General features: G+C 39.0%; 1 protein-coding gene across 2 annotated transcripts; it reads left to right on the forward strand.

Annotated features, from left to right (window-relative positions):
• Nucleotides 1-626: 626 nt before the first annotated feature.
• On the forward strand, nucleotides 627-14,809 carry LOC136357889 (arylsulfatase D-like). 2 transcript variants are annotated; one of them, XM_066313521.1, is made up of 11 exons: nucleotides 627-999; nucleotides 2,693-2,780; nucleotides 3,304-3,453; nucleotides 5,321-5,442; nucleotides 6,896-7,018; nucleotides 10,135-10,558; nucleotides 11,296-11,432; nucleotides 12,630-12,764; nucleotides 13,171-13,333; nucleotides 13,594-13,715; nucleotides 14,007-14,809. In XM_066313521.1, exons 2-11 carry the CDS (start codon nucleotides 2,755-2,757, stop codon nucleotides 14,375-14,377), a joined length of 1,773 nt encoding a protein of 590 aa, XP_066169618.1. In that variant the 5' UTR covers nucleotides 627-999; nucleotides 2,693-2,754; the 3' UTR covers nucleotides 14,378-14,809. The 2 variants fall into 2 exon arrangements, with proteins under 2 accessions (XP_066169618.1, XP_066169619.1); XM_066313522.1 differs by lacking the exon at nucleotides 627-999 and adding an exon at nucleotides 2,637-2,653 and having other exon boundaries at nucleotides 2,731-2,780.
• The last annotated feature ends 7,606 nt before the right edge of the window (nucleotides 14,810-22,415 follow it).

A 22,415-nucleotide genomic window follows, 5' to 3' on the forward strand; every position in this document is an offset into this window, starting at 1 on the left:
ATCACTTCTTCTCTGTATGTCAGCTGTAGGCACTCCAGCACGCTAATGCTGTGGTGGGAGGGAGCAGGGAAGGGATCACCTTTGGGGCTGCAACTTGCTTCAGAGGTACTCCACTAGCAATCCAACATGAGCATTGCAATTGACACCACCAACTCACCACATCTCCCTTCTCTCATAAGATACAAAAATTCAGGAAACTCTCTGTTATTAAAGCAAGATTGCTGTTGGGTCATGCCTCATGCTGTCCCAAACCACTCAGGCAAGAGGACTCACATAAGAAAAACAAAATGAAGAAAGTAAGCATTACCCAGCATGTAACATTAATTTGTCCCTTTGAGCAGTGGCTAGGAAACAGGCAGCACTCAGAACTGAGGCTGAATGACTCATTTTCTGAAAAAGAAAAATCAAGCCTCTTTCCAGCATTTCCTCCCCACCCTAGAACTATTTCTCCCAGCAGAGACAACCACCTCACTGCGGCATGCACTCAGGGCTGCCATAAAGTGAAGAAATTAGCTCAATTTCTATTTCTACAACAAAGAACTGCTGCTCTGTAAGTACAGCGATTTTTCTCTTTTCCTTGGTGGAAGTGAGGAGGTTTATTGGGAACTGCTATTTATAGTACCTTTCACGGGAGCATCTCAGGCTTGGAGGAGATCACTCCCGTCCCTTGAGAGGCTGCTGGTTAGGCAGAAAGCATTTTAACTGTGTGTGTGACGTTCCCCAGCCCGACCCTCATACCCTGTGTGAATGTCAGGCTTGTGCCAACAGCAGGGGGAACTGCAGCTTGAGGCTCCATGACAAGCCAGAACATCCGGCTGCTTGGAAGCTCAGGCATAACATTCTTTTCCTGTGGCGAGCTGTGGGACACGCAGCTAGGGCACGTTTTGGGACTGCCTTCAGAAACGCTACGCAGTAGCAGCAGTCCTCGTGCTGAAAAAATTTGGAATCGTTTTAAGCCACCAGTCTATCAACTGCCTGCTTTGAACATAACTTGACCAGGTACTGTATTCTTCCCTTACTATTTTGGCTAATGCTTAGGAAAATATTAATGGCTATTTGGAATTTTTTGTTTTTCCTTCTGTAGATATAAATATCTCAAGGAAGTTTTTCAAATACTTTTCCCTTTACAACAACGTTATTCTCATACGAGACTATGCACAAAGTAAGAGCTGGAGTCTGTGTTTACAAGTCTGGGTTTTCTTTTATCTGTATCAAGTCTAAAACACAATAATTTTAAAAAGAAATTTTCACAGACTGAATTGAGTGGCATTAACTGTGTGGCTTTTCACTGAGTGTTGCCAAACTGATACCACAAATGTGTACTGTTTTCAAGAAGAGTGTATATCTAAAAACTTCAATATTTTATCTTATGGAATTTTAGTATCTTGTTAGTATTTTGTTGGAAAGGTAAAGACCAATTATAAACTTTGAACCAATTCAGGAAAACCATTGATGAAATATGAAAGATACACAAGATATTTCTCCCAGGATTATTAAAATAGATGAAGAAAGGGAAGAAAACTAAATTACTTTGGGAGACAGGGATAATAGCAGTCAGTATAATAAAGCAGTAGCTGTTTCCTTTATATTGCCTGTTATTTTACAGGCAGCTTCTGGGGAAGCTCAGCCTCGAGCTCCAGGCTATGCTTTAAATGTGTCTCTACTGTGAAACACAGACAGTTAGTGCCAACCAACTGCTCAATTAAATTATTCCATTGATTATTACATTAATCTTTCCAGTTGTATTATTCCAACTCCCTTTTACTTCAACTGTTTTGGAGGCTTATGGAATGTAAGTGTTAGAGATGGCTGAGGTGTTCTCTTGTGCTTTTCCTATAACTACTTAGGATGTAGCAAAGGCACAAACTCACATGCAGGAAACTGAGTATCTCTAGATAGCAATGCTGCATCAGCTCTGGTGCTTGTAAGCAAGTGTTTGGATGCCAGTTTTCTAAGCACAGAAGTTTAATTCTTCACATTGAAGCTTGTAGTGTTGATGGATAAGATGCAAAAACTATGAGCTTTAGCTAAACTGCTTAATACGTTATTTCTGCAAAACAAAAATAAATATGAAACAAATATAATTCATAACATTGAGATGCTTGGGACAGTTCAGCCAGGCGTGGGATAAGTTTCAAAGCAGTCTGTTTTGAAGCTCTAGAACAAAGCTCTCTTGGCCCCTACTTCAAAGTCTTCAAATAGTTTACCTCACTGTACTGACATGAAAGAAAAAGCCCCAGAGAAACCTCTTCATTTTCAGAGTTAAATAAAAATTCTTCCAAGAAATTATAATTGTTGGAAAAAGATGACTAGAATTTTTACAGCAAAAAATACCTCTTACAAGCCTGAAAGGAAATGCAGCACATTATGTAAGAAGCACAATATTGCTACTGTCTGTAATAAAAAAATAAATTATATTGAGGACTATTTTTAAAGCACATTTTTTTCTTTTTTTAACAGTCAGTATTTTTTATATAGATGTTTCATGTAAGAAAATAGAATTATTTTGCTATTTTGATATAAACTTCTTTACACAAAAAGAAAAATCCCTCTAATAAGCTGAAGGCTACTAATATAAATAATATTTTTACTCTTCTTCATTTAGGATCTGATTTGAGGTGCACTGAAGTAAAACAATGTTAACAGGCTTTCAGTAAGTTTTTAATCTATTTTTTATTACATTTACCTCTAGGAAGATGTAACTATGACAAAGTACTGGTGGTTTTGCAGGATTTGAATGCTCCAAATGCAGAAATGATTTGGCAACTAACATCTCACTGGTAAGAAAAAAAAATCATGAGTTACTGTTGTATCATACTTAGATCTAAAGTGAGTGAAGCTTAATGATGATGTAATAGTGTCTTATAAAAGAGTAGCATCGTTTATCTCACAGTGTGATTTTTGTTTGTTTTTCTTGTTATTATCTTTTTCACAACCCAAAGATCCTAGTCCAGGCAAAAACGATGTCAGAGGAAGTTGATCCCATTCTCAACTTCCGAGAACAGCTCTCTATAAACATCCAAAGCCATGAAGCAAAATCACTCGTATGCCACCTGCTACATGCAAATTCCCATGTGAGACTGCTCACGGGAAACTATCAGGAAAGGAGATTTTAAAGTTATGGTCCTGACATTTTTCTCTTCATTGTATCAGTTTGGGTTAATGATGAACACTCAGTGTACCCTGTGTCTGGACAGAGTGGTCTGGTCTGCAGTCAAACCCATGTCGGAGGGTCTTTGACCATTTGCAGGGGGAGTGATAAAAGGCCAGGTCACTGGCTTCTTGCTCTCTTCTGTGTTTCAGGTCACCCCTGGTTACACACCTGATTTTTGGTCTGCTTCTGCAAGCACCATTCACACAGCCTTCCACCATCACACGGCCAAACTTTGTCCTGTTGCTGGCTGATGATCTCGGCATAGGGGATGTAGGGTGCTATGGGAATGATACTATCAGGTAAGGAAACTGACCTTAGGGGTATACAGAGCTGGTGTGATATTTAATGTAAACCTGAAATCCTCTGCCCAGGATTATCTCATATACTGGAGGGCATTCTCAGGGCCTGCTCTGCTGTGGGGCACTGCTTTATTATGGGAATATGACAACCATTCTTGTGTATTCCTTAATTGCCTAACACTTGAAAAACAGCTATACCCAAAGATAGAAATATTGTCCCCTGTTTTAACACACAGGCCTCATTACCTCATTTTAATTCTATGTTACCATTCTTTCCCAGTGCCAAATGAAAATATAGTTAAATGACTGCAATGAGCAATGTTACCTGGAAATATTTCTCTTTTCAGCATCAAGGACATAGAACTTGTCTTCTCTTTGAAAATCGTGCCACAGTATTGTCTGCTGGCTTGCAATGTGTTTGAACAAAACCAAATTTGCTAGGATCTGTCCCCTCAACCAGCAATGTTCTTGGAATTTTACCCCGAAAGGCTTCAGTCACCAGGTTCCTGAGAGGCTGCTGGTGATCATAGGTAGCTGATAGAGTTCTGCAAAGCCAGGCCTCCACAGCATCATCCCCAAGGCATGGATTTTCTTTTTACACATTTGGGGTATACTGGCAGGGTGACCAAGTATCTCGGCTCTTTTAGCAATTGGTTCTCTGCACTGCAAACAATGGCAGGATTTCGAAATAGCAGTTTGGGAAGCAGAGCTAGTGCTCTTTTGAGGAGGAATGTCTGTCAGCTAACTGAGAAGGCAATTGTGCTGAAGGGTGGAACTACACCAACTGCTTTGCCAAGTTACTCCGGACTACGCCTGTAGAGAACAAGAAACCTTGCAGATGGTGTTTCCTGGCAGCGTGTCTTTGAGGGAGGAATCCATAACAGTATGAATACAAAGTAACAAAACAGCCAGGATCTTTCAAAATCCTGCTGAAGGTTTTGCCTACTTGTGAACACCATTGTACTGACAATTGCAAAAAAAACTTGTAAAACTGAAGCTCAATCTAATTTAAAATAGAAGTAGGCACACCTTGAATTGGAAGAGGGGGATTTGTATTCTGAAATGGAAGATATTACCTTGTTTGTAAGTAATGTGCTAGGCAAGCTTTTGTTGTGGCTGCTGTTTGCCAGTTGCTTGCAAAACATCCTCTTCTCACCTACTAACTCAACGTGTGGCTTAATTCATATTGCCATGAGAGATCGCCACTACGGTGTGAAAACATGCAAGATTTCTTTCCATTTCTCTCCTTTTCCCTTCACTACAAATGTCGTGAGATGTACCTTGTTATCTTCCTTATCTGTAGTGTAAGTCATATAGCATCTTGTCTAGTCAAGCACTGTCACCCTGTGGCAACTAAATTACCGCTGCACTGATACTCTGAGGCTGATACACAGCTCTTAAAGAAACTATTGCAGGACACACAGCTCTGGAGGAATGAAAGGTCTTTGCTGTGAGGGTGGTGAGGCACTGGAACATGTTGCCAAGAGAAACTGTGGATGGATGCAGCGTCCTTGAAAGTGTTCAAAGCCAGGTTGGATACTGCTTTGAGCAATCTCATCTAGTGGAAAGTGCTCCTGCCCACAGCAGGGGGGTTGGAACTTTGTGATCCTCAACGTCCCTTCCAGCCCAAACCATTCTACAATTCTATGATTTCTGCAAGACTCTTCATTGTGCATGGGGTGGGGTGGGGGGGGCAGAAAGTTGTCTTGAAATTAATCCAGATACTGATTTTTCAACGAAGAAAGAAAAATATTCCCTGGCCATCTTTAAATAGAAGAAACTTCCAAAAATAAAGCTAAGTATATAACTTATTATTCCCTTGAATGACTCTCTGGATGATGTCTGGTGGCACTGGTTGCGTTTTTAGGACCCCGAACATTGATCGCCTGGCCAAGGAAGGAGTGAAGCTGACCCAACACATTGCTGCAGCTCCGCTTTGCACCCCCAGCAGAGCAGCTTTCCTCACTGGCAGATATCCTCTCCGATCAGGTTTGCCTTGCAAAGCCACACACCCTTTAAACATTGCTTTATTGCCGGAGAGAACAATGCCATACACTGGGCACAGAAGAAATGAGGGTGTGCAAATAAGGGGATCACAAACTCCATCCCTCACACATGAGGGGTACTTTGTCCAAATGCCTTTGAGGTGGCTTCTGTATTTGTAGGGTATTTGTGAACTGATCTGGAGGGAAGCAGAGCAGAACCAGCTCTGCAGAGCATCTTGGTCTCCCACAAGGCACAATTTTGGTAAGGTTTTGATGCTTTGTTGTACAGATAGTTGCCAGAATGGAGTTAGAGCAAAGTGTTACACTCAAAAACATGACACACAACATGAAGAATAGTAACAACACACTTACAAAGCACTAGTTAAATTAATTTCTGTCATAGGTGACTCCTCATCAGATGTCAGAAGCAGCTCAGCCCTGCAGGGAGCAGAGTAGGCCTGGGCAGATGTGTGTCCATTCCCTCCAGTCAAGGTGCAGAACAAGTCATTCATGGGAAAGCTTCTTTACGGATCTGTCAAAGTTAATCTGTCCTAGGAGATAACAGTTTGACAGCAATGTTATTTTTCCCAGGGGTGTTTTTGAAGAAAAAACACTATCCTGTCAAACTGCATCCCTGAGATTAAGAGGTATGAAAAACAAATAGCTCTACATGTTTCTAACAACCACCCTGAAATGTTTGTTCAATTGCAAATTATCTTCAGAGCCTTCATTCCTGAGGAATTTTGAAGCTGATATGTCATCCTACATTTATCATGACAGCTCCCACTGAGACTGGTAGTTTGAAAACACACATGAGCTTGTACACACCATTTCCCACTGTAAAAACAGGGCCAGAGATGTTCAATGTTACAATGACAGATTTAACTTTACATAGCGCTGTATGATGGGGTTATGCCAGGATAAAATACTAAATGGTAGGGTGTAAACCTGCAGGTGAAGAGAAGATAGCTACTCTGTGGGGCTCAGAGATCAGACACCAGCCATGCCACTGCGCAAGGAAACCCTGAGTTCCCTGGCAGCCCTCAGTGAGCTGGAGTCTGAGACTGACAGGGAGCTGAAATCTCCTTACGCTCCTCCCTGCCCTCACATTCACACTAAGCAAGTGTATTTCGTACAGCCCAGGTGCACTGTGACATATAAAATCTGCTACACAACCAAATGTATTCTAGGAGATTGTATCTAGAGTGTCATTGCAAATGAAATAAAATAAAAAGGAAAAAAGTCTCAATATGAGATACAAAGAAGAAAGAAAAAATACTATGGTGAGTCTTAACTCTTGCTTAATCTTGATCAGGGTCTTAGATTTCCCAAACAAATAACATTAGGACAAAAGTTTAACATTATCATTTCAATGAAATCAGGAAACAAAAAAATATTTTGGATTAAAGTACCCAACCCTTTATACTTACTCAGATTGTTTTTTATTGGATTTTTAGGGATGGATGCTATAAATGATTACCGTGTTATTTTTTGGAATGCCGGCTCAGGAGGGCTTCCTCCAAATGAAACCACATTTGCCAAAATACTGCAGCACCAAGGCTACAGCACAGGACTGATAGGTATGGGGGCACTCCTCTCCTAAAGATGTTGTTGAATGTGTTTCACGTTTACATCTCACTCAAACTATTTGTTTTGGTTAGTAACTGCTCGTACTTCAGTTGTAATATTTTTATTTCCTGATTAAGAATAATATGTAAGAAGAAACTCTAACCAAAGAGTACCTCTCTTAGAAGAACAAGCATGTGATAAAGAGGGCAATTTTTACCATTGACCCACTTTCAAGCACAGCTGTGGTTGTTAAAATACATAACAGAAAACATTATTAATTCCTGAATATTATTATACCAGGTATAAGGTGCTTAGTCCAGTACTATATCATAAAAAAAAAAAAAAAGAATGCCATTTAAATATGCATGATGGTGTTTGACACCATCAGATTGACACAAAAGGGAACAGCTGCTACTTAAAACATTAGAGACAGTTAATAGTGTCACAAGATTGGGCCTTTCAGAAACAGATAAAAGCAATCTTTTTTTTTTTCTTCAGTCACAGCATGCCACTGTAGTTCACCAAGATTTCTGTGCAGCCCAAAACCACTGCCTTCTTCAACACCAATACAAAATTTCATTTTACTTTATATTTTATAGCACTATTTTTTTAGTGCAGTTGTAACTATTGGTCATGATTGTGTTTCAAATAATTTTTTATCTTAGATATATCACATAGTTCCACAGGTTGATAAAGCACATTCTTAGCTGATTTTTCAGCTATTTGCCCTACCTCAGCTACATAAAAATCCAAAATCTGTATCTGGCACATAAAAATATTAACTGCAAAAACCAACTGAATTTATTAATAAAACTTCCTGCAGAAATAGATCTGTATTCATTCAACAGAATAAATCTAAACCACACAGGACAAAACTATAAGAAGCATTCCAAGCAATTTAAATTCTACATTACTGAAGCTCCATCTCCTGTTAATTTTGTAGCAATACTATTCTAGTTGTTTTAATCAGCTCATAAAACAGACCGTGCATGCTTCATCTTGGTTTCAGCACGTTATCACTAGCAAAACAATCAGATTTGTCTCCTCCACCCTCCCCAGCAAATTGCCCTGCAGCAGAGCTGTGCTGCTTGCCTCCCAGAAGCAAAATAGGAGGGCGTTTTCCCTGTGGGCATCTCAGCTAAAATCACACTACAGATGCCAAAAGCATCAATTAGATCAACTGAATTGACAGATCCTGATTAATTGCACCATGGGGCATGATAGAAAGCACCAATGATAAGTGGCACACAAAATACCACAAGAATTTTACATTCAAGTCATGAAGCAAAAAATCTTAACGCATCTAACCATGTCACCACAGCTGAATGAGCACTAAGTAGTCTCACCTGAATTGTTTGTGATTGTTTTGCCCTGAGCACAACCAGTTTAATTGCAAAGTTAAATCCTATTAATAACATGCAGCTTGAAGTGATAATGAGATAATTTTTTGGGAAATGCTTTGAAAGAAGGTTCGTTGTAGTCAGAAAACCAATGCTGTATAACTAATGCCCTCAGAGATTAATTTATCTTAATTATACACTTAGTTTAGCTTCTGGAGATTTGATTCTTTTCTAGAATATCAGAAACCTTTATCGACTTCAGCTGGAGATTTAAGTGTTGGAGTGAATCTGAACTCCAGGAATACTTTAGGTGCACCTGTGACCAATGCATCTATGTATTGATTACAAACCTGTTTCATTCTACAGCTGGCTCTAAATATGTCAGAAGGTAAACTGAGTAGAGATTTTAGCTGAAAGTGATTCATCCACCTATGCTGGAACTTGCGTTCTTTCTTTTTATGTGTACCTGAGAAGCAATATTTTTTCTCCTCTGGGGCAGTTTTTCTGCTCCTGTTGCAATGCAGTGCAATTCTATTGAAACCCACTCAGGGTTGGCTGCTATTATAAGTACTGATAACGTACTGAACCATTCTTGAAGGTAACATCATCCTGGAAGTGCACAGTTCCTCTTTCTACAATAAGAATTTCAAATTAGTTTTTGAGTAAAATTCCTAATGTCCATTTTCATCTCACATCCAAGATCTGCATAAATGCAATTAAACCTCTGATAGTGGTAGATTTTGTCCACTCAATTCAGACATACTTAAACCTCAGTGTTTGAACCAAATGAGCCAACTTGCTATGTCACCATGTAAGTGCCTGTTGGACCAGGCATGTTATGGCATATTCAGTATATTATCAGTATGTATAAACACCAGTCTGTTTAATAGACTAGAGAGGAAGCAAAAGCATGGTTTTGATGTGCCATTCATGATAGTAGTTGGTACGTTCATAATGAAGAACAAATTATGTTGCAAAAGGTCAAGAGGTGTTCGTTCTGATATATGAAGACCTCAGTATTTAAAAAAAAGGTAGGCTTTAACTTTTTAAAATTTTATTAAATACAAATAAATGGCAAAAAACCATAAAACCAGTCTTTTATTCTCATTCATTATATGGAGATATAATGATCATTGAAGTCACTTACAAATGTACAGCTTCATGAGAAACCCTGATCCCCTGAGCTCTCAAATTTTCTGAATCCAGTGGTTTGCCTGGCAAACAGTTACATGAGCTGCCAGTCTGACTACTCTATCCATATCTCCCTTACCTGCCTGGCACTGAATGTAGCCATAGTCCTGATATCAAAACCTCCCAGGAACAACTCTGCATAGCACTATGAAGGTAAAGGGACAACAAAATGAGGTTATTTTTCCCTATTCTTATTAAATGACAGTTTCCTCCTATTTGCTACTTGACAGGAAGGCCGTATGTTTTTTGCTGAGTTTGGAATTTTTCTCAATTTCTAGTTACCTTTATATGCTTTTTTTTTTTTTTTTTTTTTTTTTTTTTTTTTTTTTTTTTTTAATATTTGATCAAAGCTGCAGGGTGCGAATGCATATATAGAGCATAAAAAATCTGCTGAAAATTTATAAATTGTAGATGTTTACTTTAATCAACCCCATTCCATAACTATATACTTGGTATATTTCTGTGTAGGATGAAGAAGTTATCACAAGCAGAAAACAATCAACCACTTTTTAAGAAACCTTTTATGTAAGGAAAAGTCCATTCTTTTAAAATATTGTCTTTTTTAATAACCTCTATTTAATAACCTCTATTTTCAGGGAAGTGGCATCAAGGTGTTAACTGCGAATCCCGCAATGACCACTGCCATCACCCTTTAAAACATGGATTTGACTATTTCTATGGAATGCCTTTTACACTAATAAGTGACTGTCAGCCAACAGAAACACCAGAGATGGACAGAGGCTTTAGAAGGAAACTTTGGCTTTCCACTCAAGTGATTGGCCTCATTACATTCACTGCTGTCATTGGAAGACTGACTGGCTTGATTTCTGTCCACTGGAAAACACTGACTTGCCTTGCTGGATTTAGTCTCCTGTTCTTCATATCCTGGTTCTCAAGTTATGGATTTGTACGGTACTGGAACTGCATTATGATGAGAAACCATGGAATTACTGAGCAGCCAATGGTGACAGACAGAACTACATCCCTTATCTTGAGAGAGTCCATTTCATTTATTGAAAGGTGAAGTGGACTTCCTTTGACCTCAAATTTTCTGGTTCTTGCACATTTTGTAACTTGTAAACAGTACTTTCCTGTTTCATGTCTTCATAAACTTTTATAATTTTTACAATATTATATGTAGGACTATATGTACTGTTATTTTTATTAATTTTAAATAATATCAATAGTTACATCATGTAATTAAAAAGAAAAAAAAAGCTGCTGCTTAAGGATGCCCCTTATTCCTAGCTTCACTAAAGCTGATAATACTTCCCAATATCCATGGGTTGTATTGAATATTTCTAGGTTATATTTAAGAAATATGTGTACTTATGAATGGGACCAACATTGCAGCTTTAGGGAATAGCAGGTGATGTCAGAAATGTGTGTGTAGGAAGGAGAAGCAAGGCTGTGATGTAGCCTTATCATACAGACTGATAAGTGGGCAACAGCTGGCAGGAGATGAACCTGCTGCCTTCACTTCAGTAGCACAGTGGTGCTTAGCAATAGCAGAAAGTGGATCTTCAGTCTGGAAGTTTTCTATCTATGATTCAGGGTAGAAAAAGGATAATTTTATAAAGACCCAACATTATTTTATCAGACATACCCTAATCACTGGGTTATAATATTTTACAAATTAAGGTTATTCTGAAGGAATTGTTGAAATATAGCTATAGAAATCATACCATTTTTTCATTGCAATTTATCTTCATTGAGAACCTTTCTCCTTAATAACAGTGTTGATTTCTGTTTTGTAGAAATAAGCACAAGCCATTCCTCCTCTTTCTTTCCTTTTTGCATTCCCACACCCCTCTCCTCACCACAGAGAAGTTTCTTGGGAAGAGCAGACATGGTTTATATGGAGACAATGTAGAGGAGATGGACTGGATGGTGGGTAAGTCAACATAGAGTATAACAATGTCTCCATCTAATACCTAGGTCTAAATAAAACATTTTTAATTAAAGAATAAGAGAGATAATTAAAAGCATGTACAAAAAATCCCAAGCTTTTTATGATCATTTTTCAATCTTGTGTGAACACTGTTGATTTATAGTATTGGCTTTTTACTTTTTCCAGTCTTGAACCAAAAGTTCACTCCTTTTCTTTTTGGTGAAGTGTTTACCAGTTTTAACCACGTCCCTTTCGCTCCGGTCAAGGAACTCCCCTGTTTTTCTTAACAAATATGTGAGAATTATTTGGTTTTCTATGATTAGTAAAGACCAGGTCATTTCAGCCCCTTATGGTCATTTTTAAGTGGGACACTTCTGAATGTGATAAAATCGATAAGCACAGTAATTCCAAATGGAAAGCAGTAGACTAATTATTTGTGGCTGCTGCATTAAGCAGACTACTGAATGTTTTTCAGCCACAATCATAAATCCAGATGTAGATCAGTGTCAACTGGTATGACCCCCACAACAAGATTAATGTTATTTTTCAGCCTGTTTTTCTGGGGAGGAAGGAGAATTATTTATCACTCAGTCATGATGGACAAAAAGGATCCACATTTGCAAAAGAGAGAAAAGTCAGGTACACGTACAAGAATTACGTTTCAAACCAGTGAAACATTTACACAGTGCAAATATAATTAAGAACATCAGAAAGAGCTCAAGAATGACTTTTAAATTTAAAGGAACTTTGTTATTAATGCATATTATATCCATGCAGTAATGTAATGCAAATCCTAACTGTGGTTTAGAAAATATAAGACAAGGGTAACCTTGTTTTTTCCATATTTTTCATGATGGCTACTGCTGATGCAGAATCTAATTTTTTGGGCCTTAGATCATAATTTCTTTCCATATTTTTACAGTTCATGATAGTTTTTACCCTTGACAAGACAGGCTTTTTGTCTGTGACAGTGGGTATTTCACTCCTTGTTAAAATACCAATAAAAATGTGGATACTACACATCAGAAATTTTCTGTGTTTTTAGAGACAATGAAACCATAACTACAAACCTCAGTCTTAAAAAATATTAAACAATGAGTGGCCTTACTGGTAAGTGGCCTTACAAGTCAGAGGTTAAAATGTATGTAGTATGAGAGATACTTTTTTCGTTTTAATATACCCATATTCTTGTGTTTACAGGCCAGGTTCTAGATGCTATTGACAAGGAAGGCTTGCGAGATACTACACTAGTTTACTTTGCCTCTGATCATGGTGGATGGCTGGAAAGACAAGAAGACAAAAGGCAGCTGGGTGGCTGGAATGGAATATACAAAGGTAAGAGCTGTCAGGGACAGTGACAACCCAGCAACAATCAGTAAAAATCTTGGGACTTACCTAAGGCTTAAGCAAGATTGTACAGTCAAGGAGTAACACTGGTTTATTACCAAGGAGCAAAAATGTCTTGTTTTGATTAGGTATATAACGATGTAGTAAATCCTAACCTGGGCAAGTGTCCTTTATAAGAACAAATTCTCAGATTATTGGGGTCTGGTCTACTTGAACACACTTTCACTAACTTTCACACACTTTTACACTAATACTCAGTAGGAGCTCAGCAGCAAAAACAGAAGTGTAAAGAAGGGTCATCAAAGTAACATGATAATACAGTAAAATTTGTGCAAAAATTCTCTGTATTTTAAATCAAACTTATTTTTTAATTTTTCCTCTTATTTAATGAAAGGTGGAAAAGCTATGGGAGGCTGGGAAGGAGGAATCCGTGTCCCAGGGATATTTAGATGGCCAGGAGTGTTGCCTGCAGGCACAGTTATTGATGAACCTACAAGCCTTATGGATATTTATCCTACGGTAGTTCACTTGGCTGGAGGAGCAGTGCCTCAGGACAGGTACAAACAAAGGCACCTTTATTCCTCCTTTCCCAAAACAATAGAAAATCTAGCTTGGAAATACTTTCTAAGTCTTTGATGCTTTCTTTTTCAGCCTTGCTGCTTTTCTAGACACGTCAATGTCTATGAGCTCAGTCACCTCTTCTCTACCTTAGAGATTCAGCCCCTAGCTGCCATCTTCTGCAATCCAGAGCTGGCAGTCGGAAGCAGCAGAGTACTGCCCAGCTGACCCCAGCCCTGTGGTCTGTTTCTCATGCCAGGGTGATCGACGGCCGGGACCTGCTGCCGTTGCTGCGGGGCACAGTGGTGCGCTCGGAGCACGAGTTCCTGTTCCATTACTGTGGCGTTCACCTACACGCTGTGCGCTGGCACCAGAAGGACAGTGAGTACAGACCTTCCTTACAAAGAATTATATTCAGTCTACAGGAAGGCACATCGTTCTAACACTTTTTTCTTTTTTCTCTGGGATTGCATCTTTCCAAGTAGTTCCAGGTGTAAGGTAAGAACTTACTAGCATTGCCTGTATTGTACAGCACGTGGAGAAATTACAGTACTACATTAATGTGTAGAGCTGAAGTGCACCCAGAAATGAGCTATAGAAAAACATACAGTCTTCCTTATGATAATTTACAGTGTTATAACCAGCCTTCTGTGATTCTTTATTTCCTGCCAGCTGGAGCTGTTTGGAAGGCTCATTATGTGACTCCCATCTTCAGTCCTCCTGGAGCTGGGGCTTGTTATGAGAGAGGATTTTGCCCATGCTTTGGAGAAGGAGTGACCCATCATGAGCCTCCATTGCTGTTTGAGCTCTCACAAGACCCTTCTGAAGCCAGACCTCTCTCAGCTGACACAGAGCCCCTCTTTGACACTGTCATAAGGAGGATTGGCAGAGCCATAGAGGAGCATCTCAGGACACTGACTCCAGTCCCAGAGCAGCTCTCTGTGTCCAATGTGGTGTGGAAGCCATGGCTGCAGCCATGCTGTGGAACATTCCCATTCTGTTGGTGTGATAAGGAAGGTGATGATAAACTTGTTGATCTATAAAGGATAGAACCTGATACTTTCTCAAAAATGTGTTTATATTAAGAAGGTTTCCTTTGGGGGTGTTCACCCATGGGTCATTTGTTTCTCTAAATTGAGCCTTTATAAAATAATTGTTCCAGTGAATGGCACGGTATTTAGTAAAGGGCTGGATACTCTCAGGGAGGGATCAAGATAGATGATCTGAAGGCCATGTTTTAACTAGCATCTGCTGACAAGTGAATTAATAGTTCAAATGCACTAAAGCAGGCCAAAATTAGAGCTGTACAAGTAATGGTTTTGAATGTATATTTTGTGATGAATTTCTAAGTGATTCTTGGCCAGGAGTATCCCTTAATTTTGTTATCCTTATCTCTCCTTTTGTTATCCTGGCAATGCATAAGGTGACCCTATAATAAATTTTTGCAGACCATTGCTTCCAAAATAATTAGAAAATAGTCTTGCCTGCAGCTCCTCAAGAAATCTTTCTTAGGAAAGGCTTCCTTCTTTGCTTGTAGCTAGTGACTCCAGCAGCAGTGATGATGACAGCTGATTGGGCTGGATAAGGCACAGAACTTGGAAACGTGACAAGCCGGGCAGTGGCTGGCTGTGTTCTCTGAGAAGGGTGGGACTCCTCTGGTTGGAGTCACCCTCTTTTGATGGAGGGTTGGAAAAACCCAACTCTACAGAGACAGGGCAACTGAGAGGTGTTTTGAAAGATTTAATTCCATTATCAATCTTGTAGAAGGGTGAGACACAAGAGCTGTAAAACTCAACACCATTCTATCAGAGGCCAGCCTATTTCTTTGTTACATTACCTTATAAATGTTTTTCAGCAAATTAGCTTTTGCCACACAATGCTGTTAATACTTCTAATGCTAATCACTTATTGTTTTACACCATGTGGTCTTGCTACAATGCATCTTTCACAGATCTAATTCTCAAAAATATCTGGTCTGTTTGCAAGGCCAACATTTGAAAATTATTTCCAGTTCAATTTCTCTCTAAACGTCTTCTCTCTTCCATGGCCTTTCTAAGTCAGCACACCTTATCTCAGAGTTTGCATACAGATGTATAAGGCTATGTGAGCCTTCAGTCAGGCTTTGAGAATCCTCTACAACTCCATTTCTCACAATAGAGAAGAAATAGAGGAAACTATTTTCCTTTTCCAAAGTTCCCTTTGCCTCCTGCTCCCTAAACAGCGCTGGCAAGAGCCTTTTGACATTGATGGCCACAATAGTTCCACACTGATAACAGGTTCAGCCATTCGGGCACAGGACTGCACAAGTTACCCTGCTGCCCAGATTTAAGTCATAAGTGTTTCCTCCTGACAAGTAGCATGTTCAGAAAGATGTCAAACATTAATTATGAAAACAAGCAATAATCTGCTATGAAAAAAAGAAATGGAGAATTAAGGAATTTTTTGCTTTCACGAGTTATATTTTCACTCCACCAAAGAGCTAGAATTACTTAGGTCTATCTCTTTGCTTTTGTGCTTTTTTTGTTGCAGTTCTTTGTGTTAAATTAGTTGTTCCTAATTAAGTGGCCTTGCGGGTAATGCTTTTCTTTGTAGGGCTGTAAATACACCTGTTCATATAGACATGTTTACACTGGTATATCTGAATAGTTAGGCATCTGAGAACAAAATTTGTCTATTTGTTTTGCTTTGCTGTTTTTCACTCTTCTTTAACTACTGTGCTAGGACAAATTTATCTTTTTCATCTTATTTGGTAAACACTTCATTTTGGTTTTATTTCCTCTTTTGTTTCCCACAATTCAGTCACCAGGAAATCTTCAGGTAAACAAAGCCCTATAGCTTAAAAGCAGAATTTTATTTTATGCTGTGACTTGATATATTTCACAGACTGTTATAATTCAACCAGATGCTCCATCAGTGCTATTCATGAAAAAGGTGCTCGGTGTCACTGTGAAAAATTCAAGACATCCACTAAAACCATCACTTTCACATGTTCTGATTGCTGCTACTTCCTCCATTGTTAGAAATGTCTGGGGTTTTTCCTCATTTAAGTGTATTCTATTTAACCATTTCTTTTTTTGGAGAGATTTAAAGGTCTTCTCATATTCAAAATGAAGTGTTTTCTTTACCTGAAATTAATGTGATCAGACTGGAATTTTTCAATTTTCTCAGTCATTTTCCAAGATATCACTTTCATTCTCAAGCCAGTTTAGTATGTGGGATTTTATACCCTCTCAAATTTTCAACACCATTAGAAATGTGCAGGTGTAATACCCCTGGATATGAGCAAACCAGTTTTTCTTGTGCTGCAATACTTCATGCCACTGCAGGATATCCATTAAGACTAGAGGGTACTGGTAAACATCTGAGTTAGGATTTGTCCTGGACACTGGTGTTAGCACGTGAAAGCACAGTGATCATCCCCTGCTGATCTCCAAAGTGCCATAGGATCAACAACCATTCAGGGTAAAAGGGACATTATACTTGGAGTGATGTCAGGAATGATAAAAGCTCCCTTGACAATAACATACTTGGAAACAGGATAACTGGCAAATACTAATCAGTTTGCTCACATGCTTGCTCACACTTTTTTTTTTTCCCCTACACTATTTGTAGGCTACTATTTCAGTGCAAATAATTTGACTGACTTTTTCTGCTTAGTCACAACACAGTTTTCATCTCATTGATTTATGTTGATCATAGCCTAAAATGACATAGTGTTCAAGAGAGGATTTCAAGAGTATCTTATAAAACTCCTAAGATATAAATTTGGATTCTGAGAATATTTTCAAACACAGTAGAATGCAACACTTGAGCATGAAAATTAAGCTGTTAAAAATGTAATTATCTCTTTTCATTTGAAAATCGGACATATTGCTTAAAGGAGATCTGTGAAGAACAAAAAAAAAAAAAAAAAAAAAAAAAAAAAAAAAGAATTGTCTAAGTAGTATTTGGTATTTTATGGGGTTTTTTTTGTTTGATTATTTAGGTTTTTCTGCATTAGAATAAGAGCAATATTTTTAAGCTGTTTTGAACTCTCCAGGATAGACATTGATCAAGTGCTTCAGCTTGACTTCAGCGTGTAATCATCAAAAAGATCACAGTTTTCAGTATTGCAAGCTAAGCTTCTGTGGACACCATGATAGAATTTGAGAATTTGATAATTCTCAAATTTGTCAGGCTTCATAGATTAATAGTTTTGTCCCTGGACATGCAAGTTGGTATCAGTGATGTCTACATTTGAACACTATCTCAAACAAGACTATCTGTGTTGTTAAATAGCATTGCAGGGGCCAATCGACATATCAGGATTCTATGGCAGTACCTGGAAACATCAAAATCAGGATTATAAATTTAAAAACTCACACAGCATCTGTCAGTACCATGAAACTGAAGGGACACGATGTTGCTGCATAATTTCCACTGCCTGTCATGATATCACATGTATTTTTTAAAAATAAGCATTTTTATCCTTTCTAAAACAAGCAATTGACTCCTTTTTACTAACTTGGTGTCTTCATGTTGTTTCTCTATGTGTCTTCACTCTTTCCTTTTCTCTTACTCAGGAGAGGACTGATGTTTGCAAGTTCTATCTGTGCAGTGAAAGTGTTAATATCTCGCCCTGGGCTGTGGATGGCCATGTGATTTTGGCCAAGCCTCCCTTCCCCTGCCTGGCCACCACCACGCCAGGAATGGGAGAGAACTACTCTCTTCAAAAGCTGGAAAGCAAGAGAGCTTTCTCCGGCGTTTGTTCATTTTTACATGTCTTCTCAGAGATGTATCTAGCTTCCTTAGTGGTTTAACACGTTGTCAGTTCTAAGAACTAGCCAGTGATTGGTTTTTCCAGGCACAGAGGAAGCTCTTAGCAGCTCCTCCCAGAAAGCCACTTCCATGACTGGATCCTTCTCTCCTCACCAAAAATCAATTACTGCAAAACCAGCACACCTTTGAGCAAGAATGTGTCTACACCAAGAATCACTCTCCTGTTTTCAGCCTTCCTTTGAATAAAGCCCTTTTTCAGTGTATTACAGCATAACATCTTTATACCCTCTTCTCAAACCAGTATGAGCACACATAGCCAGTAAAAAGAGAGGTCCAGTATGTCCATGGGACTGGAAAGATGCATGCTAAGTTAGACTGTGCAACATGTGTATCAGTGTTGGCACAGGAGAGAACTCACCAAGAAAGGAACTAAAACAACAAAAGAGGGAATTAGGCAGGCTGCCAGGACTGGCACACACACACCAATATGACAATACAGTGACGGATTTTCTTTGATTCCAAGGGAGCTGGTTGGCTCATTGTGCATTAGGCAGGGCTCTTCCACTTCCATCCACAGGGTGGATCTCCACACAGTGTGCTGTAGCCGACAGTCTCACTGCCTGAGATTTACGAGCTTTCCCTCAGTTGCTTCTCAAGCTCCTCTGTTTGCCTTGGCAGTTACAGCAGCTGAATTTCCGCCATCAACTTTAGGACAATTCTTCTTTTCTCAACTCACATTACCAGGGGAAGGCAGGGAAGCCCTCCCCTGCAGAAGGCAGGATGAAGTAAATGCCTTTGCCTACTTTTCTAAACTACACCAACAGCTACCAGTTACTCTGATATGACGATATGGGCCGTGGTTTTGATAACTCGTCCTTGGAAGCAAAGATCAGAAAGCCTGAGTGAAGAGGGAAGTGACAACAAAGCTCCTGCAATGGGTGAGCATGGAGTAAGTAAAAGATTGAGGGGTTGTTTGAATTTTGGGTTGTTTGGGTTCCTTTTTTTTTTTTCTTTCTTTTTTTGCTGGATTGCTCTATTCTGTTAAAAAAAAAAAATAAACAAAAACCACCCCCTCCTGACCCTTGCCTATATTTTTAGAGACAACTTCTTTGTTTTCTTCGTTCAACAGAGCTGAGCCATCTTTGGCAAAAGGGGAATTTGCCATCAATTGCCACTGAGCTCTGGGACACTGGGGTTTGGGGTGGTAGTGGCCACCAAAGCCGGTGCTTTTGGAGGCAGATTCCAATCCGCTTCCCATGAGACAGTGCTGGGAAGCTGATCTTGGAACAGCAAACCCTGTCCTGCAGAGCTGTGCTCTTTTTGGGGGGGATGGCCTCCAGCTTCCTACTGCCATCCTCCTCTGCCAAGCTCTTAGCCTCCACCTACCAGTGGGGCTGGTTCAGCAGGTCGTAAATAGTAAAAAAATGTGGGATTAGGGTTGCAGCAGTGTGGGAGAATCAACAGAGTACAGTAATTAACGACCTGTCTTTTCCTTCCCTCTTACATGTTTCAAACAAAACTCCAGTTTTTGGAGATTATTATTATTGTTATTATTACTTCATAGAGGTAGACACAAAGCATGATTTACCTCCTGTTTGCTCTCCTGTTCCTCTGGCAGCCATGCCCTAGTTGCTGCTCTTTCAATATCATTCCTCTGCCCCCTTTCTGTCTCTGATTTTCCTGTTGTGCACTGCCCTTGTCCTGGCTAGGAGGAAAGTTCTGTGTTCCTAGGTGAGAGGTTTAAAGCCAAAAGGCACAATTAGATTGTTTAGACTAGGAACTTCTACCCATAACAAGAAAATGCTCGAGGTAATCTACAGCCTAGGGCTGGACCAACCCTTACTGCTCTTGCTCTGAAGGCAGTGTGCAGCAGCCTGGCCATAATAAATTAAAAATTCTGAGTTATTTGCCATGGGAGTATTACTTACTGACAATGCACGAAACTGTGTGGCAATATAATAATGGTACCAGAGAAGAAGGATTGATATTTTCCAGGTCACTAAAAACTGTATCCCCCCTAGTGAGCACTACTGAAGCTGGTTCCTTGAGAGTACAGAATGGAAAGGGCGGAGAAAAAAAAAAGAGGCTACTGATAATCATCTGTTTTTGGCATCCTTGCAAGGGCATCCCTTGTATTTTGGTTGATGAGCAGCACCTGTTTCTGGCTCACCAGCTGCAAGCACTGAGAAACTGCCTGTGCTTGCACCAGCTGGGAGTTTTTAATTTCTTCTCTGTCTTTCTCCCCCGGTTGTTGCCTCTCCTGTTCTGAACATCTGTATACCTAGAAGCTATGGAAGAGAAGGGTCAGCAGGGTAGAACAGTATGTGGCATATGGTCGGCTGAATGTGTTTCCTTCAGAGCCATAAGGTAATCTGAAATTAGCATTTTTAATTACATTTTAAGTTATTGTTTTTTGAGATGAAGCTGCTCTGTAGCATGCTTTTGTACAAGGTGGAAAACAAGTGCCTATTTTTAGCCAACAGCTACGTAGAGAGAGACTTTTGTACATGACCAGCAAATATTTCTATATATGTAATAATTATGATTCGCTTTTTTAATATTTAAATGAATGTTAAAGAATTTGGAGTTTTGCTCTGGTTTTGCAGCAGTGTGCAAATTATTTCTTTATTATCTGAAGTTAGGCAAAGGAAACAAGAAGGCAAATTCTTTTGCTGTGTGTAATTACAGGCTTTTATCTTAATTAACAAGAATTTATTCCAAATTTGCCTTTTGGAGTTGGATCTGTCTTAGCATTTTTAAGGATGAGAAGTTCCTTTCACTCTGATGGATTCCCAGTGAGTGGTGTCATTGCCAGGCTTTTGGGGATATCTGAAACATCAGATATGCCTGGCTTCAATAAATATTTTGCTAATGGGAAGATAATTTTGAAGCAGAAGTTTGTAATTTTTTTGATTCTTTGTAAATTTATCTCCCTTTTTTTCAATTCAATATATTGAGAATGATTAATTCTAATCAAGGAATACATTCAACAGGTAAAACAGAGGATGAAGGATCTACCTAATGCTAAGCTAATACTGGGGAAGAAGGGACTAGCTGTTTCAGGCTTGAAGCTTGTTCTCTGTAAAGCAAACCTGAAAAAAACCCCAAAACACCAAAAAAAAAAAAAAAAAAAAAAAAAAAAAAAAAAAACAAAAAACAAAACAAAACAAACAAAAAAAAAAAAAAAACCACCGAAAAGCCAAACAAACCAGAGCCTACACAAGGCTGCTGGATAGACAAAGTTGTTACCAACTAATGTTGAGTTAGGTCCACCTACTTCAGCCTCATAATAAACTAAGCAAAACTTCTTTGGCTAAATCCCTTCAAGTGACTGTTGAGGCAGCTGCAGACTTTATGGCATTCCTGGCAAGTGGAATGAATTTTACTGGAATTTGATTAAGCCTTCATTTATGGTTGACAAATTCGGAGAAAGAAATGGTAGAGCAGTCATGTGTAGTAATACCTGCCAAAGAGAATAAGTTTTGGAAAAGGTTTGTAGATAATCAAAATTGTTTAATGCTAGTGTGTCCACACAAAATTTGCTGGCCAGTTTCTGTTGTTTGGGCCTCTGTGGGATTTGATCTCATTTTGCAGAAATGTTTAGTCTGGATTTTTAGAGTCCTATGACCTGTTATGTGGAGGTACCACACTTAATAACTGACAATCTGCACTTCTGATCATACCTTTAAAATACTTTCCTGGACAGCTTGTTTCCATCCTTTAGAACCCTTTCTCTGAAGAAATTTTTCCTAATATCCTGTCTAAACCTCCACTGGCACAACTTGAAGTCATTTTTCTTTGTGCTATCACTTGTTATTTGGGAAAAGAGACTGATGCCCACTTCACTCCAACATCCTTTTAGGCAGCAGTAGAGAGCAACAAGATCTCCCTTGTAAAAAGTTAGAAAGATTGATTGAATTCCTCTTTACCTCTGTCATCACACTGGTGACTGTACCAAATTTGTTGCTTTCTATAAGCTTAATTTCTTTTTGGGATTGTATTGCTGTATTGCTATATTGCAGAGCCATTGATGCCATTCTCTTCAGGTTGGCAAATTTCTGGCTCCTTCCTGAATGCATTTGTTTGTACTTGGACAAACTGAAATTGTGTTGTTTGAATTGAACAACCTGGGGTTTTTTTGGTTTTGGTTTTTTGTTTTTGGGGTTTTTTTTCCCCAAAAATCCTGGACTCAAATGAATCTGTTTTCCTGATGCTTCCTTTGCTTTAAGTTTTTGTTGTTCTTTGCTTTACTCTCATTTAGGAAATTAAACTCTATTAAAAAAAATATGTCATTATTCCCCCCCACTCTTTGTTTTAATTCTT

The sequence above is a fragment of the Sylvia atricapilla genome, chromosome 2 (genome assembly GCF_009819655.1).
Source record: "Sylvia atricapilla isolate bSylAtr1 chromosome 2, bSylAtr1.pri, whole genome shotgun sequence".
Classification (NCBI taxonomy): domain Eukaryota; kingdom Metazoa; phylum Chordata; class Aves; order Passeriformes; family Sylviidae; genus Sylvia; species Sylvia atricapilla.

Excerpts from the sequence above, each read along its gene's own strand:
- LOC136357889 (XM_066313521.1), top strand. The coding sequence starts at position 2,755 with ATGATTTGGCAACTAACATCTCACTG. Across the intron at positions 13,334-13,593 it reads GGAGCAGTGCCTCAGGACAG|GGTGATCGACGGCCGGGACC; the intron begins GTACAAACAAAG and ends TTCTCATGCCAG. Across the intron at positions 13,716-14,006 it reads GCGCTGGCACCAGAAGGACA|CTGGAGCTGTTTGGAAGGCT; the intron begins GTGAGTACAGAC and ends ATTTCCTGCCAG.